Source organism: Coenobita brevimanus, chromosome 65 (assembly GCF_032717465.1).
Source record: "Coenobita brevimanus isolate Jiangsu-jjx chromosome 65, ASM3271746v2, whole genome shotgun sequence".
In the NCBI taxonomy this organism is placed as follows: domain Eukaryota; kingdom Metazoa; phylum Arthropoda; class Malacostraca; order Decapoda; family Coenobitidae; genus Coenobita; species Coenobita brevimanus.
This window is the reverse complement of record NC_137018.1, coordinates 36,394,049-36,419,116: the sequence shown is the minus strand read 5'-3', so window position 1 is coordinate 36,419,116 and position 25,068 is coordinate 36,394,049. Positions and strand designations below refer to the sequence as shown.

Here is a 25,068-nt window from a genome sequence, read left to right as displayed (position 1 = left end):
CCTAACTTATTTGTACAGTACCTATGCTTAATTTGGCAGTGTTTTCTGGTCATTCAGGCATATTTAGACATCAAAATACACATAGGAATATCCAGAGTAATGCTAAACACCAAGAAAACCCTGAAAAAAATACCACTGAAAACCAAAAAAACACCCTACCAATACACCACTATGTACAGTACCCCTCCTAATTTGGGCACTGTTTTCAGGTCAATCTGCCACATGTAGACATCAGAACACACATAGGAATATCCAAAGTAATGCTAAACACCAAGAAAACCATGAAAAAAAAAAAGAAAAAACTGTCTGTCTATCTATTGCCAGGTGCCTTATTCCCATGTGGGGTGGCCACAAACAAATCACCTCCATGTCACCCTGTCCCCTACCATTTCACTGCCCTGCTCCCAGCTCACACCCCCCTCCCTCATATACCTCTCCACTCCATCCCTCCATCTCATTCTTGGCCTCCCGCTCCCCCTCTCCCCCTCCACCTCACTCACATACCCTCTCCTTATCAGTCTCTCACTCTCCATCCTCTCCACATGGCCAAACCACCTCAGTGTGTTTCTCCCAATGCTTCGTGTCACATCCACATCCACACCACAATGCTCCTTCACATCCTCATTTGTCAGTCTGTTTCTCCATTTGACTCCACATGCTCTTTATTTCCACTGCTCTCACTCTTAACTTGTGTCTCTCCAACAAGGTCCAAGCTTCGCTTCCATACGTTAGAGTTGGTGTCACAATACTGTCATGTAGTAACTTTTTCACTTCCATACTTACTTCCCTATTTCTTATCACTGCTTTCAAGGAACCAGCAACCTTTCGTCCTTGTTATACCCTTTCAAGCACTTCACCCTCCAGACTTCCGTCCTTACTCATCACACTACCCAAGTACTTAAACATACTCACATTTTCCATTTCCTCCCCATCCAACCTCATTGTACATTCACTGACTTCACATCTCTCGAAGACTATAACTATACTCTTCCCTACATTCACCTTTAGATTCCGTTTCTTACACACTCTCCCAAACTCCTCCACCAAGCCTTGCTGCTCCCCTTCGTCTTCACTTAACAACATAGTATCATCTGCAAACAACAGTACAGTACAGGGAGTTTACAAACAGGGCCACTTCAACATCCACTGCCCTACTTTGTATCTCCTTTATAACCCCATGCATATACAGATTGAACAACCATGGAGACATGACACATCCCTGTTTCAACCCAACCTTCAAAGAGAAAAATTCACTCAGTTCACTATCCACACGCACTGCAGCCTTAGCACCCTCATACATACTCTTCACAGCATTCAACAGCTTCTCATCTGCTCCATATATTCTTAATACTTTCCACAATCCTTGTCTGTCCACCCTGTCATATGCTTTCTCCAAATCCATGAAGGCTGCATATAACATCTTTCCCTTCTCTAGAAACTTTTCCATTAAAGATCTAAGAATAACTGTCTGATCTACACGACCTCTTCCCTTCCTAAAACCTCCCCATTTTTCTCCAATTAATTCCTCTGTTATGTCCCTATGTCAATAAGTATCCTACCATACACTTTTCCTATTATACTAAGAAGACAAATGCCCCTATGATTACCACACACTTCTTTTTCCCCTTTTCCTTTGTACAAGGGAATAATTATACCTGACTTCCAATCCTCTGGGAGTCTACCTTCCTACCACGCCAACCTGCACATCTTCCACATTCATTCTACTACTGTCTCTCCCTCATGTTTCAGCATTTCACCACACACTCCATCAATTCCTGGGGCTTTCCCCAATTTCACTTTCTTCATTGCATCTACAACTTCTATTCTACCGATTTCCTCAACTCTTCTCACATCCCTCCTTCTCCCAGCCATTCCCCAGCGACTTCTATTTGTATTACTTTCATTCACTAAGTTCAACAATTCATTAAAGTGTTCTCTCCATCTGCTCACTTTTTCTCCTTTCTCCACTAGTAATCTACCGTTTTTATCTTTGACTCCCCGACTAACTTCATTGCCACCCTGTCTAACTCATTTTATCTCTTTCCAGAACATTTTCTTACATTCCTTCCACTTTACACTCAAGTTCCTTCCAAATTCCTCATCCACTCTCTTTTTACTCACTCTCTTACTAATCTTTTCATCTCTGTCTTCCTCTCTACATATATCTCTCTTCCTTCTCTCAACTTCTTCCACACCCCTATTTCTCATCCACTCACTATATGCTTTTTTCTTTTGTGCCACAACCTGTCTCACCTCTTCATTCCACCATGCTGTTCCTTGCACCCCCTTTCATCTTCTCTTCACCCCACAAACCACCTCACATGCTGCGCATATTTCTTCTGTAAATATCTTGCACACACTTTCCACATCCTCCATCTGCTCCAGTCCATATTTGCCCAATCGCTCCTCCACTTCTCTCTTATATTCTGCCTTTTTCTCATCCTCTTGTAACCTTTCCACTCTCCTTGCATCTACTCCTTCCTCCTGTCCTTCCCTTCTTCTATTTCTCCATTTACTTGGACCTTGTTTCTGTCAGAAAGTCCACTCCCCCAACCTCTATATGCTCTTGCATCCATTACACACCTTCGCATCCTTTCATTCACACACACACATAATCAGCCATTACCTTCCTTTCATTCAGTTCACCGCCCACCCTTCTCATCACTTGCCATGTATACCTGTGAATCATTTTGTGTCTGAAGAGGGTATTGGCTATCACCAACTCCCTCCTGGCACAGATGTCTACTGAAGCACTGTCATTCTCATCTATCTCATCAGGCACATCCCACACTCACCAACTACTCCATCCACTTTCACATTCCCTACTTTACTATTCATATCACCATTCTAAAACACTCTCTCATTCCTTTTAAACTTTTCCATGCACACTTCCATGTTTGTCCAGAACTCTTCTCTCACTCTGGTTGCATGATCTTGTGTTGACATATAACACGCACACAGTCGCCCACATTTGTAGTCCAACTTTCAATCTTACCCACACAATCCTTGAGCCAACTGATCTATACTCTCTTATATTCTCCTTCCATCTGTTACTCATAACAATACACACTCCTTCTTTTGCCCTCTCATTTTCACCTACTCCCGTGCTTAACTCTTGGAAGGTGCGAACAAAATTTTGCGCTAGGATGGTGGGAAGTTATATGAAGGTAAGTTTTACTCTTGAACACTATTTTGACTGCATTTCTGTACTTTTACTCATAAGTTTTCAGTGTTTTATTAGCTTATCTTTTAATATAAACACCAGCGAAGATAATGGTATACCATTTACAACCAATTTAACCAATTTCTGGTGGCATACTTAGGTGTGGAATTTTTTTGTGGCCCTGGAGCAGTTATCACTGGTGTCAGATAACTGATTTTACAACCATCTTGAGGCTTTTTGTGGATGTTTATTGGTTATGCATTGTTTTATTTGGTGTTCAGCATTAATATGGATAATCCTGCATGTGTTTTGATGTCTAAATATGGCAGATTGACCTGGAAACTGCCAAAATTAGGAGGGGTACTGTACATACAATAGTGTGTAGGTAGGGTGTTTTTGGGTTTTGAATTTTTTTTTTTTTTTTTTTTTTTTTTTTTTCTTGGTGTTTAGCATTACTTTGGATATTCCTGTGTGTGTTTTGATGTCTAAATATTGCAGATTGACCTGAAAACAGTGCCAAAATTGGGAGGGATATTGTACATACAGTGGTATATAGGTAGGGCATTTTTTGGTTTTCAGTGTTATTTTTGTTATTTTGCGTTGTTTTCTTGGTGCTTAGCATTACTTTGGATATTCCAATGTGTGTTTTTACGTCTAAATATGCCTGAATGACCAAAAGACAATGCCAAAGTAAGCAGAGGTATTGTACAGATAGGTTAGGTATAGGTTGGAGGTTGAGTATAGGTAGGGTCTGGGTATTGTAGGGGGGATATTATCCCCCCTACTATTGGGACATGCCTTTGGCTCTATTATGTTGGATAACTGAGGGATTACTGTACTCTTGAACTGAATATACGGACACCTGTCTCTATGCCACTAGTACAGTAGAGTTGCGATTTAAGACCAACAGAAACAATGATCTTACTGTAATACGGGCATTTAATTTCATCCATCCATCCATCCATCCATCGTCCAATTCTACGTTGCCCCATCAGGAGCGTAGGAGCCCGGGGCTAGGCAGTTGGTCCTGACATTTAAAATGAAAGTGACCAACCTCACTTATCCCTGAGTAGCATTACGTGAGCAATAAACCCCAACCATACCTTGGATATAAACCTTCACCGGCTCAATCCGATAGGAGCACAATAATTACCCACTAAACCTCCAGGTGCCAAAATTTGGTTATATGGTTACCACCCAGCGTAGTAAATAGTTTCACCTGTATTTACTTAACCCCTAAAACGTGGATCGTCGCGTTTGCGACGCTCGGCCATAAGGGCAGGATGGCGGGTCGTCGCGTTTGCGATTTTAGTAAATTTTGAATAACCGCGGGCAAGCAGGCTCCAGCTGGTATTGTCTATCAGTACCACCACCCTCTAGCTACAATTAGCATACTTTACCTTTGTACTACTGACCTCAGTTGTTGCCAAATATCGCGTTTTCCCCCCGTACCCCCCCCACCACGGCCCGGCCAGCCTGGCTGTGATACATGGCAGCGCTCTGAGCGCTCAGAACTGTAAATCTGCGATCTCCTCTCACAAGCAGTTTATGCTACTAGGAAACGCTTGTTTCCCCAGTTGTAACACTAGCTTTTTTTCTCACGGTTTGCCTCTGTTTAGCGTCAGTTTACTGTAGGCTTTCAAAGTGAGATTATGGCGAGTTCTAGCTCTTCCCAGTCAGTGCAAGTGGCCGACAGGAACGAGAATAAAGTGGCAGACGTAAGGCAGAATAAAAAGTGCGCCGTGGTGATTTTTTGTGAAGTAATATGATTGAAAATAATGTAGTATACATGTTTTTAGCTGTGAAAATGGAAATGTTTGTTGAGTGACGGGAAGACCGCCGCCACAGTGCATGTCGGCCGTACGCTCCGTTGATTTTAGCCTTATTTTCAGTGCTTATTATACAAATACGGATTCCTAACTACCTTTACGTTGTAGTATAAAGTTTACTGTGACAGAATGAGGCTGTGGTAGAGGGGAAACCGGGTTGCTGGAGGTGTTAAAGTGAAAATTTGGTTACCCAACTTTGCAAGTCTCCACAAGTCCTTGGGTAGTCCACGAAGGCTCAACACCTGTCTCTGGAGAAAGCTGAATGTAAGTACTATCTGCCATACCAAGTATAATGTTCTAGGGTTAATCTCTGATTTTTGGCGAATATTTTCCTACAGGTACTCAGACCGCGATACAACCCCGCCACTCGGGGGGGATCGACTGTAAACACCCGCGTTTTAGGGGTTAATAACACGGTAATACCAATCAGTTGCATGAGAGAAACTGTGGGAAATGGGTGCGTTTAGGTATTGGATTTCCAGATACAACTCGTGTTTTATGCTTTTGTCAGTCACTGATTATCTTCCTTGACCCGACCTGACCCACGTGACCGCCATACCACCTGCCATAGCCTGCTGCCTACAGTCACTGTGATGAGAAGTTTATTTGCTTAATTCCTTGCTCCTCGTTTCCTCTCAGAACTCAGAGCACGTGGTTCCAAACTAACTTTAGTTATGCCTAAGCACCCTGAAAGTGCTGTAAACACAAGAAAAGCATTTAATCTACATGAAAATGTAAAATTGTTGGACGAAGTGGCGTGTGATGCTGGAGCTTAAATGCAAACGATCAGACTGATAAAATGAGTTGGGATGTTTATGATGTGGATAGTTTTCTTGGTTGGAAAAAAAAATTAACGATGAAGGAGCAGTAAACTTCATGTATTCGCCTATGGCGCTACAGGTGAAAAAAAAATAAAATAAAATAAAAAAAGCTTTGTGCGTGATCTTTGTTATGAACTGACGGTCTTTGGTCGAGAAAATTCAGATCTTACGATATGTGAAGACACTACGTGTTGACATAAATAGTTAGAAGTGAGTTAATTATGTGAGCTCAGTTCATGTGAATTATATTGTCATGCAAATTATACAGCATGGCTGACTTGTTTATTTTTCACGATTACTGCATTCGTGTGTATCTGAGAAGTGGGACACGCAATCACTCCATGCTGACGACTTCTTTATAGCTTTTTTTTTTTTTCCCCTTTATTGTTGATGACTAGTGGCTTTCAAAATGTTTCACACTGCATTTTTTTTTTTTTTTTTTTTTTTTTTTAATGAGTGCTGAAAGTGATTCCTGACGAAATATGCGTGATGCTGGGCGGCCATTATTCACGTGTTGTTTAGGTCAATTTTCAGCTTGATTTGTAATGAGGACTTTCAAGAGGCTTTCCGGCAATCCTTGGTGATTAAAATTTTTATGGGGAGTATTAGGGGGCAAAACTAATCTGTTAGGTTAGGGTAGAATGCAATAGCCATGCACTGTTGTGTCCAGTCGGTGAGGTTGTATTTGAACACGCTGTCTTGGGTGTATTAGGGCAGACATATTTGTAATAATCTATCTTTAAATATATTATTAACGAAAAATATGGGCTTCTAGAACCTAACCCCCTATTTTACATGTAAATATACTGTATGTCACGATTTAGCGCAAAACTGGTTTTGCACAAGGTTCTGCATAACCTGTCTCGTGTTGTATGAAGACTCTATTCTTGGACCGCATATGCGGACACCCGTCTCTTTGCCTCTAGCACTCTTGGACCACATATACAGACACCTGTGTCTTTGCCACTAGTACACTTGGACTGTGTGTGCAGACACCCGTCTCTTTGCCACTAGTACAGTATACTCTTTGACTGCTTATGCGGACACCTGTCATTTAAAGGTTGAGGATTTGAATTTTGTTAAAGTGGACTCAACAGATTTACGTAAAACCTGCTGATATGTCGTAAAAATACCCTTTCAAATACTAGTACATCGGTTCTGTATGAAACAACTCTAGCATGCATTCAGTATGGATGGTGGGTTTAGCACCAAAGTGGTGGCATGTGGATGTGTATAGTGCATAGGAGGACTGTTGGGCCTCAGGGAATGAGCTATGAAGCCTATGCCCAGAGTTGTACACATTAAAAAAAAATTATGAAAAGGCTATATCTGAGTTTCAAAGTGGGAAGAAAGTAGGATAAGAAGGATAGGTATGGTAAGTGAGTGTGAGAAAGCAAAGTACAGTGTTGGTGAAGCTAAGGAACTGGCAGTGGACTGAGCATTTTTGAAGAATTTTATTGGGAAGAGTGTATGACTAGGGTTTGGCACCCTTTTTTTTAACTTATCAGACTGACTGATTTGATAGGTAGTTTATGAAGTACCTATGCATGAGCTGTGTTACATTGAGATGGGGTCAGGATTCTGGGGAATTGAATGGTGAGCGAATAACAGTGTAGTCCAGTTAATTGGGCAGATTTTGGTTAGCTATCATCCTGTCAAGATTTTTCTTGCTCTTTGGACCCTTCCTCATGCCATCCATAGGTGGGAGAAGTCTGGTTGATGATGATGATGATATTGATAATGATGATGATGATGATGATGATGAGGAGGAGGAGGAGGAGAATTTTGTGGTTATACTGGCCCAAAGAATTTGCAATGAAGTACAGTATATGTGGTTCAGTTTTTAGGTCAGTAAGTGCTATAGTTATGGCTGCTACAGCATTCTGAGTTTACAGATTTTTCAGAAAAAAAAAAAAAAAGTATAATATTCATCTGATACCAGTTGTATGGGTATGAGGTGGAAGAGGGCACACTGAAGCACAGGGAGGCAAAGTTCTAGGTTGGTATATGTCAAGGTTGGTGATTTATTTTTTTTTAAATCAAAAAATGATTTTTTATTCATTCAGTTTGATTTTTTTAAAATTTACAATATGACCTCACTACAACGGACTTCAGTAGACTGGAATTTGCTTTTTCGGAGTCAAGGAGCTGACCGGTATTATTTCTTATACATCAGGAAAACTCTGAAAAAGCTAGAAGCGGTTCGGATTGCCTAACCTCAGGGCAGGTCGGCCATATTGCCCGCACGGTTTGTGTGTTTGTGCGTTGGTTGGTGGTGGGCTGGTGGGGTCACTATTGTTCTCCCTTGCTCTGGCCTCAGTCTGACCCACATCATTTCCCCCCACATCATTTCCCTGGAAGTCCCTGATACTGTATACTGCTCGAGGGTGATAAGTGAAATACTGTATACAAAGTGAACATCTTTAGTTTGTAAAATCGTAAATAGCAAGGTGCATAAAGTGTACAGTACAGTATTTGAAAAGTGTTTAAAGTTAAGTTATACCAATAAAGTACTTTCTAAATGCTAAAAAATTAGAAAAAGGGTCTGCATTAATATTAATAATAATATATATTTAAGACATCAAGCATTAAACATAGGTGAGAGGTTTGTGTGTTCATGCTTTGGTTGGTGGCGGGCTGGCGGCGTCACTATTATTCCCCCGTGCTCTGCCCCAGTCAACTCATATCATTTCCCCCAACATCATTTCCCCAAAGTCCCTGATATACTGCTCAGCGGTGGCTAGCGATAAGTGAAATATACAAAGTGAACATGTATGTTTGTAAGATAGTAAAAATTAAGGTGTATAAAGTGTACAGTACAGTATTTGAAAAATGCTTAAAATTAAGTACACCGCACGGCACACAAGGGAGAAGCTACATCAATTCCCGTCCATGCAGCCCCATCCAGTGAAGACAATCAGGAGGATGATTCACTGTTCCTTGATGATGACCCTGAAGATAATGGATAATGATTTTGAAGGATTTGCTCTGAAGGATTCTTCACCAGGTGCTGAATGATGATAAACTCCCAGCAAGGTGGGGGAGGGTAAAGTTGGGTGAGCCAAGTGAGTCGGAATGGTTACATAAGAAAACATTTTTCTTTTTATTATGAGTTTTATTGTGTCCAAGCCATGCTTAAATTTTACTGTGTTATGCAGTAAATTATTTATAGTGGCATTTGAGAAAAAATAAGAGGCAAATGAAATGCCATGAGTCAGAAGGAACTGGTGGGGGTGAAGTAGGGTGACCATGATTCATTCATTCATTCATTGCCAGACGCCATGTATCCCAGACGGGGTGGCCAATGGCTTAGAGTTAATTGTTTTACAGGGAGGGGCACTAATCCTCCACCAACTTGATGCTTTTCATAAATGAAAATATCTTATTTTGTGTGTTACATATGACCATTATCAAGTCTAAACCTTGCTAAAATTATACAGTGGTATGCAACAAGTGATTTTTAGTGGCATTTTAGAAAAGCTATGAGGCAACAGGGATATTGCCACTAGTTTAAAGGAACTGGTGGGATGAAGTAGGATGGTGGCTATGACACTTCATGTATGAAAAATATCTGCCTGTGTGTTACATATGGGCTTTATCAAGTCCAAACCTTACTAAAATTGTACTATGTTATGGAATAAATTATTTATAGTGGCATTTGAGAAATTTGAGAAGCAAATGGGTTAATGCCCTGAGTTAGAAGGAAATGGTGGAGTGAAGAAGGATTGTGGCCATAATGCTTTTCATGTAAGAAAATGTCTTTGGAGGGGGAAGTCCATATGCCACTTTTTCGGACCTTTGCTTTTTTGGGAATGGCTCGGGCCCCAATTAGTCCGTTTTAGTGAGGTTGTACTGTATTTGATTTTTCTGTTTATTATACAGTATAGCTAATATTTCAAAAGCAGTATACTGAATACTGTTAACTTCATGTCCTGTCTATCCACTGATGGTTCAGGCTGAAAGCTACTGCCCAGTATCCAGATACCTGTTCAAGTCCTGTCTGCACACTACTGGTTAAGGCTGAGTTGCCAGTGGTAATCAAGACAGCATATTCCAAAGCTGATTATATTACCACACAGAAAAATCTTAAGTTGATATTATTTATTATGACATGGCCTTAAGTGACCAAGCATAGCTAGTCCTATGGCTTTGGTTTTTTATTTATGGCTCATTATTTCGGATGTACAAATAATTTCAATACTTAGTTACACAAATGTAAAAATATTTTTTCTTTCATACAATGTAGCAATTTCTAATGGCACCATTCTCCAAAATCTGCTAACTTATTGCTGAAGTATCTGAATAAATGAATGCCAACACAAAGCTATACACAACTTTTATAAACCTTCATATTTTATTTTTGTTAACTTTCAGATAAAAAAAAAAAAAAAAATGATTTTTTTTTTTTTAATAGCAAAAAAAACAATGATTAACATGATTAAATCAGTTTGATTTAATCAACGCCAACCCTGGTATATATATTATACTTTAGCTGTAATGAGAGAGAAAAAATGTGGGAAATTCATTTTTCCTCTTAGTTGAGGTACGTCACAATCAGAACTACGGACTGTATTGAAGGAAGTTGCAGTGTATGGGTTAACACATATAGCTGTGTAAGCTGAGGGTCAGTCTTACTCATATTTCATGTAAAAGATTTTTCTGTTTACTGCATTTGCATTTGTCCATTTACCCTACAGTTAGTTGGTTTTGCTACAATTATGGTTCTGAAAAATAATACTGGGAAGTTTCCTTTAAAATTAGTAATTGAGCCCTCGTTTTTGCCAGCATCATCCAGAAGGATGTCAATAATGGAGGCCGTGGGTTGAACATGGTGGTAGTTGATGCTCATCGGATGCAGGCTGTCCATGCTCGGCGCTTTGACACCTATGCCATGGACTCAAGTGAAATGGAGCTGTTCCTACTGCGAGAAGTGAGACAGGGTGACATACTCATTGCACTCACCTTTGATGAAGCTTCACGTAACCTTGGACACATGGCCAAGAGCTTATTGGCCGAGTTAGGTGAGTTGTGATGCTCAACTGGATAAGACGTGGTGTTCTTGAAGTTTGGAGGTACTGTAGCACTTTGTGCTGATATTTGGATATGAAGATTGTAAGTGAACAAAGCCCATTCCAGTTATTGATATCTTTTGGGCTTGAATTCACACGGGAGATGTCACTCCTGTGGTAAGTTGACTTATCAGAGCTTTTATCTCAGTATCATAATCTCAAAACATTTACTTCTGGTTAAACCCCTGGTAGTACTGCCAGACCTCAGATCATGTGATAAATCCTGTGGTAACTTGAACAACAAGGAATGGATAACAAGGCTACTCAACATTATCACAGTTTTAGGTGGTTGTTGATAATTCAAGCTGACATCACACTGACAATGAGATTTTAATGGAAATAATGTTGCTTAGCCAGCAGATATATTTATCCGTTACTTTTGGTTTGGATGGACAGCAAAAGTGACTTGTCAGTTGAAATTTTCAAGATACTGAAAAACAGGTAATAAAAAAATAATAAATGATGCAGTCACAAACAGTGTATTTGATAGACGTCAGATTAGCTTCAGCTAGCTTCATTATTATATTATCATTGGTGGTTGTTAAAGTCTTGTATCTGTTTTTGGTTTGAGTATGTCAAAAATTTCACCAAATATGTAGCTTTCAAGATTTTATCATGCCTATTTGATAAGTAAATGGACTAGTCATCATTCTTGTTTATCTGTGAATCATGGCTTTGGTGAAGTTTCATTTTTGTTTTCATTTTAGAAGTCTCCAGCGTGCTTGCATGCATTGGCCTTGGTCACTTAATGATGGCTTTCCATGCTGCTCGGTCTCTGGCAGCTTATTTAGTCCCATAACCCTGAGGTCACACTTAATGACCTCGTCCCAGGTCTTTTTCGGTCTGCCTCTCACAATCTTACCCCCAACATAAATACTTCTCACTTTCCGCACCCAATTATCGTCCCCCATCCTCTCCATGTGCCCAAAACCATCTCAGTCTACCTCTACTTATCACGACACCAATACACTCCACTCCCATCTTACCTCTCAACTCTTCCATTGTAAACCTAGTCCCCCCAGGCCTTGCACTGAAGGACGCACTGCACATGCACCTAATCGTTGTCATTTCTGTACGTTTGAGCCTGTGAATATCCTCTTCCATTACTGCCCAGGTCTCACTACCGTACAGCATTAAAGTCCTTACACATGCCGCGTACAAAGATCTTTTAGCACAGAGGGAGAGGCCTCTCGATGTCAGGAGAGGCAACAGCTCCCTGAACTTAGTCCAACCACTCCTCACTTTAGCCACAGAGCTAGTTCCTGCCCCACCTCCAGCACATAACATGTCTTCCTAATAACAAAACTCTTTCACGCACTCAAGAAGCTCACCAGCAAGCTCAATTCTTTCACGCTTGGCAATATCCACATGCTCTCCAACACACCGCACACATGAAATCAGCATTATCTCACAGTTTACCTGCAGTACCATTACATCCCTTATGCACCCACTCATCACAAACACTGGGCAAGATGGAATTACTTCCCTCACCCTTGTAACAGATTGTACATGGTCACTCTCCCTCTTCTTTGACAGTATCACCCCCAGCCCTAGATACTATCACTTTTGTTTTATCTGCATTTACTCTTAAGCCCTTGTGCCCCATACCATCTCTCCACTTCCTAAATCTTTCCTCCACCTCCCTTTCATTCTCTGCAACCAGCACCAAATTATCAGCATACATCCCCGATGAGTGTTCATTTCTGAAGTCACATGAGAGGGCTTCAAGTACCACGATAAACAACAAGGGGTTCAAGACTGACCCCTGATGCACACAGACATGCATGGAAAACTCATCACTCAAATCTTCATTCACCCTTACCTGGGTGTGAGCACTCACGTACATGGCCATAGTGACCCTAACCAGCTACTCTTCGATACCAAGCTTTCTCATTGCCCTCTTCACCACCTCACTAGGGACTCTGTCAAAGGCCTCCAAATCAACAAAAACAAAGTTCAATTCCATTTTCTTTCCTCTATATTTTCCTGAAGCTGTCGAACAATGAAAATGGCATCAGTGGTCCCTTTGCCTGGCATAAATCCAAACTGCATCTCATCAATCTTCACGCTTTCTCTAATCATACCTTTTAGAACTCTCTCCATTACCTTCATTATCTGGTCTAAAAGCTTTATGCCTCTATAATTTCCTCTTTCCAGGACATCACCCTTCCCCTTGTACACATTTACAATTACACTCTTTAGCTAATCATCTGGGACAACACACTCATATATAATCATATTTATCAGATCAGTGACTAACCTCACTCCTATATCTCCTGAGGCTTCCAGCATTTCAGCAATCAACCCAGACATACCTGCTGCCTTCCTCACCTGCATCCTGCCTGTTTCCCCGCTCACAGTAGCAGCGTCAATCAAAGGCCATGGGCCAAACACTGGATCTGCTGGCTCCAAACCTTCCCTGTCCCAGTCAAACTCCTCATTCAACAACCAGCTTTATTGCTTTCTCCATGCGTCATTAATTTCCCCACTATTCACAACACTTCCTTCATCATTCTTCACACACTGCCCACCTATGATATCCCTATTCTCCCTCTTCATCTGATTTGCCACCTTAAAAATCATATTCTTCCCTTCCACATGATTTAGATTATCAATTAAAAGGTCAAGGATTGTGTGGGTCAAGGATTGTGTGGGTAAAGTTGAAAGTTGGAATACAAATGTGGGCGATTGTGTGTGTGTATGCGCCAACGCAAGATCATGCTAGAAGAGTGAGAGAAGAGTTCTGGACAAATGTGGAAGTGTGCATGGAAAAGTTTGGAAGGAATGAGAGAGTGTTTTTGATAAAAGTTTGGAAGGAATGAGAGAGTGTTTTTGATTGGTGATATGAATGGTAAAGTTGGTAATGTGAAGGTGGATGGAATAGTTGGTGAGTGGGGTGTGCCTGCTGAGATAGATGAGAATGGGAGTGCGTTAGTGGACATTTGTGCTGGTAGGGGGTTGGTGATAGCCAATACCCTCTTCAGGCATAAAATGATCCACAGGTATACATGGCGAGTAATGAGAAGGGTGGGTGGTGAACTGAATGAAAGGAAGGCAATGATTGATTATGTGTGTGTGGATGAAAGGATGCGAAGATGTGTAAAGGATGCAAGAGTGTATAGAGGTTGGGGGAGTGGACTTTCTGACCACTACTTGGTGGTGGCCAGAATTAGGATGCAAGTAAGATGGAGGAATAGAAGAAGGGAAAGACGAGAGGAAGGAGTAGTTGCAAGGAGAGTGGAAAGGTTACAAGAGGATGAGAAAAAGGCAGAGTATAAGAGAGAAGTGGAGGAACGATTGGGCAAATATGAATTGGAGCAGATGGGAGACGTGGAAGGTATGTGTAAGATATTTACAGAAGAAATATGTGCAGCATGTGATGTGGTGTGTGGAAGGAAGAGAAGACGGAGGGGGGTGCAAGGAACAGTGTGGTGGACTGAAGAGGTGAAACAGGCTGTGGCACAAAAGAAGAAAGCATACAATGAATGGATGAGAAATAGGGGCGTTGAAGAAGTTGAGAGGCGGAAGAGAGAGTTATATGTGGAAAGGAAGAGAGAGGTGAAAAGATTAGTAAGAGAGAGTAAGAAGAGAGTGGATGAGGAATTCGGAAGGAATTTGAGTGTAAAGTGGAGGGACTGTAAGAAAATGTTCTGGAGAGAAGTGAAAAGAGTAAGACAGGGTGGAAGTGAAGTTAGCAGGGGAGTGAAAGATAAAAATAGTAGATTACTAGTGGAGAAGGGAGAAAAAGTGAGCAGATGGAGAGAACACTTTAAGGAATTGTTGAACGTAGAGGATGGAAGTAATGCGAGTATAAGTGGCTGGGGAATGGCTGGGAGAAGGAGGGAGGTGAGAAGACAGGAAGAAATCAGTAGGGTAGAAGTTGTGGAAGCAATGAAGAAAGTTAAATCGGGGAAAGCCCCAGGAATTGATGGAGTGTGTGGTGAAATGCTGAAGCATGGGGGAGGGATAGTAGTAGAATGGATGTGGAAGATGTGCAGATTGGCCTGGGAGGAAGGTAGAGTCCCGGAGGATTGGAAGTCAGGTATAATTATTCCCTTGTACAAAGGAAAAGGGGAAAAAGAAGTGTGTGGTAATCATAGGGGCATTTGTCTTCTTAGTATAATAGGAAAAGTGTATGGTAGGATACTTATAGACAGAGTTAGAGAAAGAACAGAGAAATTAGTTGGAGAAGAACAGGGAGGCTTTAGGAAGGGAAGAGGTTGTGTAGATCAGATATTCATTCTTAGATCTTTAGTGGAAAAGTTTCTAGAGAAGGGAAAGAAGTTGTATGCGGCTTTCATGGATTTGGAGAAAGCATATGACAGGGTGGATAGACAAGGATTGTGGAAAGTGTTAAGAATATATGGAGTAGATGGGAAGTTGTTGAATGCTGTGAAGAGTATGTACGATGGTGCGAAGGCTGCAGTGCGTGTGGATGGTGAACTAAGTGAATTTTTCTCTTTGAAAGTTGGTTTGAAACAGGGATGTGTCATGTCTCCATGGTTGTTCAATCTGTACATAGATGGGGTAATAAAAGAGGTACAAGGTAGGGTAGTGGATGTTGGAGTGGCCCTGGTGAGAGAGGATAGTGTTTGGAAACTCCCTGTACTGTTGTTTGCAGATGATACTGTGTTGTTGAGTGAAGACGAAGGGGAGCTGCAAGGCTTGGTGGATAAGTTTGAGGGAGTGTGTAAGAAACGGAACCTAAAGGTGAATGTAGGGAAGAGTAAAGTGATGGTCTTCGAGAGAGGTGAAGTTAGTGAATGTACAGCGAGGTTGGATGGTGAGGAATTGGAAAATGTGAGTATGTTTAAGTATTTGAGTAGTGTGATGAGTAAGGATGGAGGTTTGGAGGGTGAAGTGCTTGAAAGGGTACAGCAGGGAAGAAAGGTTGCTGGTTCCTTGAAAGCAGTGATAAGGAACAGGGAAGTGAGCATGGAAGTGAAAAAGTTACTACATGACAGTATTGTGATACCAACTCTAACGTACGGAAGTGAAGCTTGGACATTGTTGGAAGGACACAAGTCAAAAGTGAGAGCAGTGGCAATGAGTTATTTAAGAGGAGCCTGTGGAGTCACGTGGAGAGACAGGCTGACGAATGAGGATATAAAGGAGCGTTGTGGTGTGGATGTGGATGTGATAGGAAGCGTTATGAGGAACACACTGAGGTGGTTTGGCCATGTGGAGAGGATGGAGGGTGAAAGACTGACGAAGAGAGTGTATGTGAGTGAGGTGGAGGGGGAAAGAGGGAGGGGGAGGCCGAGGATGAGATGGAGGGATGGGGTGGAGAGGTATATGAGAGAGGGGGGTGTGAGTTGGGAGCAGGGCAGTGAAATGGCGGGGGACAGGGCGACTTGGAGGCGATTTGTTTGTGGCCACCCCAAACGGGATTGAGGCGTCTGGCAATAGATAGATAGATAGAATTAAAAGTCTCTGTGACTCAGACTTTGCCCTGTAAACCTCTTTTCTAGTCCTACACTTGGCAGCCAAGTATTCCTCTTTGTTACCACTCTTCTTTCATTCCCAGAAAAGCTATCTTTTCTCCTTAACTGCAGCTTCTACACCCTTATCCCTCCACTAAGTCACTTCATGGCATGGCGGCCTCTTGTCCATCCACATACTGAATCAGTAACTCTCAAGAGGTTGATCTTGAGGGCTCTGTACTGTTCATTAACACTTCTGTAACATCTCTGTTCAGCCACCACTCTCCTCCTCACACTATAGAAGGCATCCCTTACTGCTTGGTTTTTCAACTTCCATATTTTTCCTCCTGGGTGGTTAAGTCCTCTTTTACATCACCCACTCCTTAACCCCTTAACCTCGGGGCGTCACTTTCGTGACGCATGGGAGCAAGGGATCATACTGCGGGGCGTCGCTTTTGTGATTCTGTGTTATTTTGAATTCACCCGGGCTTCCAAGTGGGGGTTTGTATCATCTATCAGTACTGCCAATGTCCAACACTAGTCAGCACTCCTAATCTCATCTGTACTCCCATCCATTGTTGACAATTTAGCCATTTCTCCCCATTCTTGACTCCCCTCCCTACCCCCCCTTCATTACCCTATCGTCTCGCCTGCCTGGCCATGCTATGCTAAGTAAATCTTCCCTGGAATTTTTCACTGATTTCATCCATTGAAATAAGCCCTATGCCCTATTCTTATACCAAATAATATATACAAGAAAGAAATAAGGTAAGTGAGAGTGCCATACACCTGGAATTGGCTAATTATCGCCTGACAACACCTCACGTGCACTCGTTCGCTAATTTTCGCTGTTTATTTCCCCTTGAAATATGCCGTATAATCTATTTTCGTAATAAATATACATATTAGGAGGGAAGGGAGAAGCCTAAGTGATATTTACATTCGCCTGGAACTACCTAATTTATAATGTATTGTCTAGATTTCCTGCCAATCATTTCACTGCTAAAATTAGCTGTGTCAAGAGGCTAAACGTTGGCAGTACTGATTTCCCTAGGTAGGCCACCACCCCGGCCCACCCTTATCAGTTCACTCTCATCTTCCAGTGTGGGGGTACGTCTGTTCGCTCTTGCTAACTTCAGGGACTTTTCACCCCCATGCAAAGGGACCTGTGACCTTTACCCCCTACTAAACCTCGTGTGGAAAGAGGTAAAGGGCTGACAATTGATAAAAGAGTGACTACGATCTTTCTATTGAGTAAAACAGTGCAAGTGGAATTGTAAATAATGTGTAAATAATGTGTAAACAGCAAGTGAAAGTAATGAATGTAAATATACGTGAACAGTGGAAAATAGTTTTTTAAGTTACTTCAAGTGATAATGCATAACTAAGTGTAAATAAAATAGAAATGTAAATAACGTAAATAAAATAGGGAACGTAAATAGAAATGCAAATGAGTAGTATTATAAGAATACGAGTATATATCCTAGGAGTAATGAAAGTGAAAGTTTCACTCTAGCATGTCTGAATACTATGAGTTATGAGAGTGAAATTGAAAGTGACATTCACTCTCAATGCTAGTATACAGGATGAGAAAGTGAATGCTACGTATTTTACTGAAAGAAATTGAATCCCTACAGTGACAATAAACTAATACTGCTGCAGGAAACTTATGGATAAAGACTGTAGACATATATAAGTGTTATATAGTAATAGGAATATAAAGTGTGAGGGGTTTTATGAATAATAAATGACAGAGTACCAAGAGTGAACTAGCGCAAGTGCGACGGTCAGACGCGCTCGTAATTTTCATTGCTTTCACAGTGTTTTTCTTTTTTGGAGTATGGATCCCAAACTACTTGAAAATCATAGAGTAGTGTTTATAATGTTAATATCTGGCTGTGGTAATCATATTACGGGTTGTCGGGAAGTGTAAAGTGGAGACTTCATTACCCAACTTCAGAGGTCTCCACAAGTCCTACGGTAATGGACGAAGGCTCAACAAACATTCCAGGAGATAGCTGAAGGTCTGTGCCATAAGCATATTTAATTTTAATATTCTAGGACTAATAACTGATTTCTGGCAAATATTTTTTGAGAGTCTGTCAGAGCCCGAATAACCCCGCGGCACATGCAAAACATTGGCAAACATGCCCGCGGTGTAGGGGTTAAGGAAATTATTTGAAAGCAATAATAGCCCTGCTACCAGTAGGTCAGAAAAGGGCAGGAGGCATGGCTACCTGGGGATATTGTGTGGTTAGAGGTGGATTGTCACTCACTCCCTGGTCCAGCCTCCTCCAAGTCCCTCTCTTTAGTCAGCCTCCTCCAAGTCCCTCTCCTTAGTCAGCCTCCTCCAAGTCCCTCTCCATAGTTTAAGTTATTTTGTGGCATAGTGTTAGTGCTCCAAGATGTTGTATCCTAAGTTAAGAATTTGTATTTATGGTAACTTGTTTACAGCAGCCTGGTAATGTAACTGTTTCCATTTAGTGTGTACTCTATTACCAGATATGGCTTACTGATCTTGTCTAAGTTTGTATGTTATTCTAGTAAGGTTAATAGTGTCCCACTTTGCACCTATGTAATATATAAAAGGACCTAGTTCTGTGATGTGCTGTGCAAAGATGTTGTAAATAAAGTAAGGTTATTTGTTGTTTTCCTTTTTTCTTAAAATGTCACCAACTTTGATTTGGACCTTCAAAGACGGAGGTCTTCCTGCGTGGACCATAGCACTGCTCACAAACATTCTTGCTTGAATTTTACAGCAGTTGCATTCTTTATCTCTTTTACTCACAAGCCTAGGATGATTAGTTTATTTTCCTACTACTACTACAGTATTTATAGTTATTGACCTCAGGGTTGGGAATTAAACAAAGATGCAGTTGGATATTGTGGAGCATAAAAAAATAACCATCAAGTGAACAAAGTTCATATATGGAAACGTATGAGACCTGTCAAAATTATTAAAAAAAAAAAAAGTTCAGTATAATCTGATAGTGATCCCTCATTCATACTTTCTCTTTCCTTGTTTTCTGGACTCTACCTTACACCATCCTTACATGGGTAAAAGAGGTCAGGTTAATGATATAATCTGGTAGTGGAATATTAATCATGTCTTTTCCCACATTTTTTCAGGAAGCAGCCAGATTCAGAACCTACAGTTCCGTGGCCAGTGGTATCTCATCACCCAGCGAGGCATGCAGGGCTTCTCGCCTTATGAGCAGCTCAAAGCATCCAAGGGTGGCGTATGGTCACCAATTAACGAGCACTTCTGCATCCCTCGCAAATGTAAATAATATGTACAAGAAATGAGTTGTCCATAAACTACACCCTTGTATCCCGTGTATTGTAAGGTTGGCTGAATTTGCTGATGTGAAGAGTGCTGACATTTAGACTGCTTCATGTACTGCTAACTGAGCTGTCTTGCACCGCATAAGAACTGGGATGCACAGTATATGGATCACTCCATATCTGCTTTTGCCATAGTGCCACATAGCCTCCCTAGGCTTGGTGCTAGCTTTTCTCACTAGTCATTCATTCATCTGCTTTTGCTTATTTGCCCATGAGGTGACGTTGAGAACTTTGAAGGTTTGAAAGGTTGAGTGAATAGATGTGTGATCTATTTTGTTGAGCACTTTTTTTTTACAGTGATTCTATTTCATGCTTTTGTACTTCTGGATCCTCTCCACACCATTTGTATTTTCATTGGAGATTAGATTTGGATGATGATGGTGTGTGGAAAGTTTAGTTAGGATGATTATAATGATATGTAGGATATAAGTTTGAGATAAATGCTAAAAGGTTCAATAGTTCTTGTGCCAAAAATATGATAAATGGAAAATTTAAGAATATTGTGGTAGGTATGATTCTCACATGTCTTGAAAACTGCTTAGACTGAAGGGGTAAAGCTGTTCCTGGAGAGATGAAAAATGGAAAACTTTGAGGATACGGTCATACGTCATTATAAATCAGGGATGTTAAATTTTTTTTTTTTACTCCAAAACATTTGGTACTTTAAATTGGGGAAACTGGTTTTATCTATCTATCTATCTATCTATACAGTAAGTCCTGGTATTTGGAAGCATTTTTCTTCAATGCCTCGTTTTTCGTGCAAGAAAAAGTTTCCTAGTTGTCTCACAATTTGCAAATTTCCCCACAATTCGATGCTCCCAGCCGGCAGCTGACACTCAGCAGACGATGCGTACCGATGCTTAGTCTAGGCACTGTCCATTTTTCTGTGCAACAGTTTTCCATGATCTTTATGCAGCACTTCCAGCAGGGCAGTAGACACACATAGAGTTTGTTATTGTTTATGATCGTAACGTACGATCTTCAGCCGTGTCGTGAATGCACAGCAGGTCCATCTGGGCAGTAGACACATGTGAGTTTGTTATTGTTTGTGATCATAATGTACGATCTTCAGCCATGTCGTGCTACTATTTCTTAACAAAGAATCATTACATGTTTCTCGTATCATCATCATCATCATCATCCGGACCTCCTTTTCCACCCAGGGGCAGGGTGAGGAGTAGCAATGTCCAGACAGCACAAACTTGCCCAATCCAAATAGGCCACACTTCCATTCACTTATTCAAGCCCCCGGAATCTTTGCTCCACCGGGTACGCCAAAACCATTCACCACTGCAGCTTCACACAAACGTACCCAGTTGAGTCAAGCTCGATGCTGCCATGCTCATAAGGGGTGCCAAAATCCCTGATCATGCACCCCTCTTCACAACATTCATCCAGCCAGCTCGATCTCTTGTCAGTTCCCTAGCCTCACCGACTTCCAAACCTCTCTTCCTCAAAAACTCATCCATCATATCTCTCCATCTTCTCCTTGGCCTACCTCGCCTCCTCCCTTCTTCAGATTCGTTCAGGAATATCTTTTTCACCACTCTATTGTCTGGTTGTAAGTGAAAAGTGTGTAGTCTGAGTCTGTCGGGAACTGTCTCTTACGTCGGTCTTCGGGATGGTGGTTTAGATGGCTGACTTGTGAAAAGTGATTGATGAGAGTGTTTGCTTGTTGTTTGTTTGAGGGTATAGTGTCTGTTGTTGTGATGGTAGTGTGTGATTGTTTGGTGTTGCTGTTGGAAAGTGTGATGCTGTTTAGTGTTTTGTAGAGTTTGCTGATGTTTGTTTTGCGGTCAAGTGTTTGGAGGTAATTTTTCCAGTTTAGTGTTTGCTGTTCTGATATTTTATTGTTTATCTGAGTGTTGAGTTCTTGTATTTGTTGTACGGTGTCTTGTGTATGGGGTGTTGGGGAGTGTCACAGTGTGTCCCATTGTCTGAGGATGGCAGCACATCCACCCACACCAAGGAACATCAAAACAACACCCAGCACACGATACCATACACAAATATTGTCATCTCTCCCCCCTTGCCCACCTCAGACGAGCTTCCAGAAGCATATCCACGCTTAGATCACCCGCCGCTCCATTCAGTCACTTAAAGACAACACACAGCTGCATGCACGGCCTCCTGACATCCATCCTTCTGAATTCTATCTCCCTCGTGAGGACAAGGTCCACCTGGCCAGGCTGAGATGTGGGCACCATCCAGCCCTCTTAGGCTACCAGAAGAGGCTGGATGACTTTGTCACTGATGCCTGTCCAGGATGCAACACAGCACCCCATACTATTAAGCACATTATGGAAGACTGCATTACACATAATCGCCTATGCCAACAACACAACATACATTCTTTGAGAGCTCTGTGGGAAAGCCTGGTTTCGTCCATGGCCTTCCTAAGGGACTCATGGCTGTTCGGCCAGACTGCCTAGGGAACAGCTACTACTACTACTACTACCAACCACTCTATTGTTATCCATTCTTTTCACATGACCATACCATCTCAGGACACTCTCTTCGATTTTGGTGTCCACCGACTTCCTTGCGCCATACCTTTCATGAATCACATTATTTCATATCCTACCCACCCTCTGTACTTCACATACATTCCTCAGCAGTTCCATCTCCACTGCTTTTACTCTTGACTTTTCATTTTCATGCCACACCATAGTCTCACACCCATATGTTAGAGTTGGCACTAACACTCCCTCATGTAAGCCTCGTGCAGCTGCAACACTCAAGCCTCTGTTTCTTATCAAGGCCTTCATTGCACCAACTACTTTTCTTCCTTGTGTCACTCTGCTTTCAACTTCTTTTGCACATTTTCCTTTCTTTTCTATCACTGTACCCAAGTATGTGAACTCTCTCACCAATTCCAGTCTCCATTCACTGTGACATCACATTGGGAGTCACCTTCTCTCTCAGTAACCATCACTTTACTCTTCTCTACATTTACTTTCAAGGCACGATGCTCACAGACATCAGCAAAACTCTGCACTAGCCTACCAAGTTCTCGTCTGGTACTTGCATGCAGTATTGCAACATCAGCATACACCAAATTTGGGATATTCCATCTATCACCATTCATTACCAATGCCATCCCTTTCTCCATTACTCGTGTTTTTACTTCTCTCATCACCCCATCCAAATATATATTGAACAACCATTGGGACATCACACAACCTTGTCGCACGCCCACACCGATCGTGAACCATTCACTTAGATGGCCATTAACCCTTACACATGCTTCACTACCTTCATAAAAACTCTTGACAGCACCTATCAGCTTACCATCTTCACCATACATGCACAACATTTTCCACAATCCCTTTCTGTCTATTTTGTCGTATGCTTTTTCCAGATCCATGAATGTGACAAACACCTTATGGTCCTTCTTGCAAGCTTTCTCTGCCGTCTTTCTCACTGCCACTCCTAAAGCCACCCTGTTCATCACTCACTAGGACTTCTGATATCTCTCTTACTTTCTTTATAATAATTCTTCTATATACCTTCCCTACCACACCCAGTAAACTTATGCCACGATAATTCTTGCACTCACTTCGCCCACTTTTATTTTTGTACGGGAGTGCAATCATAGCCTTTTTCCACTCTGCAGGCACAGTTTCACTTATCTATACCTTCTTACATATCTTCAACAAGCACTTCATTCCACTCTCTTCACTACACTTAAGCATCTCTGCATACACTTCATCAACCCCAGCTGCTTTCCCATTTTTCAGCCGTTTCACAGCGCTCTTCACGTGGGCGAGTGTCACATCTCCTAGCACTGCATTCCGTCTCTGCATACCCCCAAAACCAATTATTTATTTTTGTTTTGATGGATAAATACCTGAAATGGATGTAAAATAAAGCTTATCAATATTTAAGGAAGGAAAGAATAATAACCATCCCAATACAGAGATGGTAGACTCAGCCCACCAATTTTTTATTATATTTGACTATATTACAGCCTCTCTTCCTTGTAGCAGTGAGTAAAATAATGTTGTTATAATTTCTCCCTTCCTTTGAGTGACAAAGAGGGGACATAAAATGACTGGGGTTTAGTTGACCTACCTTGATGTCGAAAATTAAATAATCTGGTGAAAAGTGGCAGCTTTTCCTTGGTTAGTTACATTTGGAACTAGCCCATCCACTCTCAACACACCTTCACTTGCCACTCAAGCCAGTCTTCACTGTATTTCTGGTAAGGATTTTTGGTGTTGCAGCTCTTTATAACAGTTTTAATGTCTTTTCAGGCACATGTTTATTGTGTTGTAGCAGTAGCAAACACTCTTCGTTTAATTTTGGGTAGGGCCTGTTAGGTGTTATATTACTTTCTGATAGGGTAGGTACATGTCCCACCGGAACGCTCCTCTATTTTTCCCATTCATTCTTAACTTCACAATTCGGTTTCACAGTTCGCGAGGTTTTGGTGGAATATCCAAAACGTGAAAAACGAGGATTTACTGTTTATATATATACTGTATCTATCTATCTATCTATCTATCTATATATACAGTATATATATATATATACTGTTTATTTTTTTTCAGCAGACAAGAGTGAGAGCAGTGGAATGAGTTATTTAAGAGGAGCCTGTGGAGTCACATGGAGAGACAGGCTGACAAATGAGGATATAAAGGAGCATTGTGGTGTGGATGTGGATGTGATAGGAAGCGTTAGGAGGAACACACTGAGGTGGTTTGGCCATGTGGAGAGGATGGAGAGTTAGAGACGGACGAGGAGAGTGTATGTGAGTGAGATGGAGGGGGGGAAAGGGAGGGGGAGGCCGAGGATGAGATGGGGGGATGGAGTGGAGAGGTATATGAGAGATGGGGGTGTGAGTTGGGAGTGGGTCAGTGAAATGGCGGGGGACAGGGCGACGTGGAGGCGATCTGTTTGTGGCCACCCCGTACAAGACTGAGGCGTCTGGCAATAGATAGATAGATAGACAGAACATTATTAGGTCCTTTTGTGTAACTCCAGTGATATAATTTAGTTTATTCTTGCTACTAACATATGGGCCTGATGGGGTCCCTCCTGTTGTTCTCAAGAACTGTGCTTCTGTGCTTACACCCTGCCTAGGCAAACTCTTTCGCCTTTGTCTGTCAACTTGTACCTTTCCTTCTTACTGGAAGTTTGCTCTCATTCAGCCAGTCCCAAAGAAGGGTGACCACTCCCAACCCTCCAACTATCGTCCAATTGCTTTAATGTCCTGTATTTCAAAAGTTTTTGAGTCAATTCTCATTAGAAAAATTTTAAGGCATCTTTCCTATCACAACCTTCTTTCCGATCGTCAGTACGGGTTTCGTCAGGGACGCTCCACTGGCGATCTTCTTACCTACCTTTCAGACTCCTGGTCATCCTCCTTTCGGGACTTTGGTGAAAGCTTTGCCATTGCACTTGACATCTCAAAGG

The 25,068-nt window shown here is 41.6% G+C and overlaps 1 protein-coding gene across 1 annotated transcript in view; it reads left to right on the top strand.

The window, feature by feature from the left end:
• LOC145404968 (protein O-linked-mannose beta-1,2-N-acetylglucosaminyltransferase 1-like) overlaps positions 1–25,068 on the top strand; it is a 181,520-nt gene that overhangs the window by 8,703 nt on the left and 147,749 nt on the right. Inside the window, exons 4-5 of the mRNA XM_080276473.1 lie at positions 10,599–10,834; positions 19,435–19,587. Coding sequence (XP_080132599.1) covers positions 10,599–10,834; positions 19,435–19,587 — 389 coding nt within the window. The remainder of the gene's footprint in view (positions 1–10,598; positions 10,835–19,434; positions 19,588–25,068) is intronic.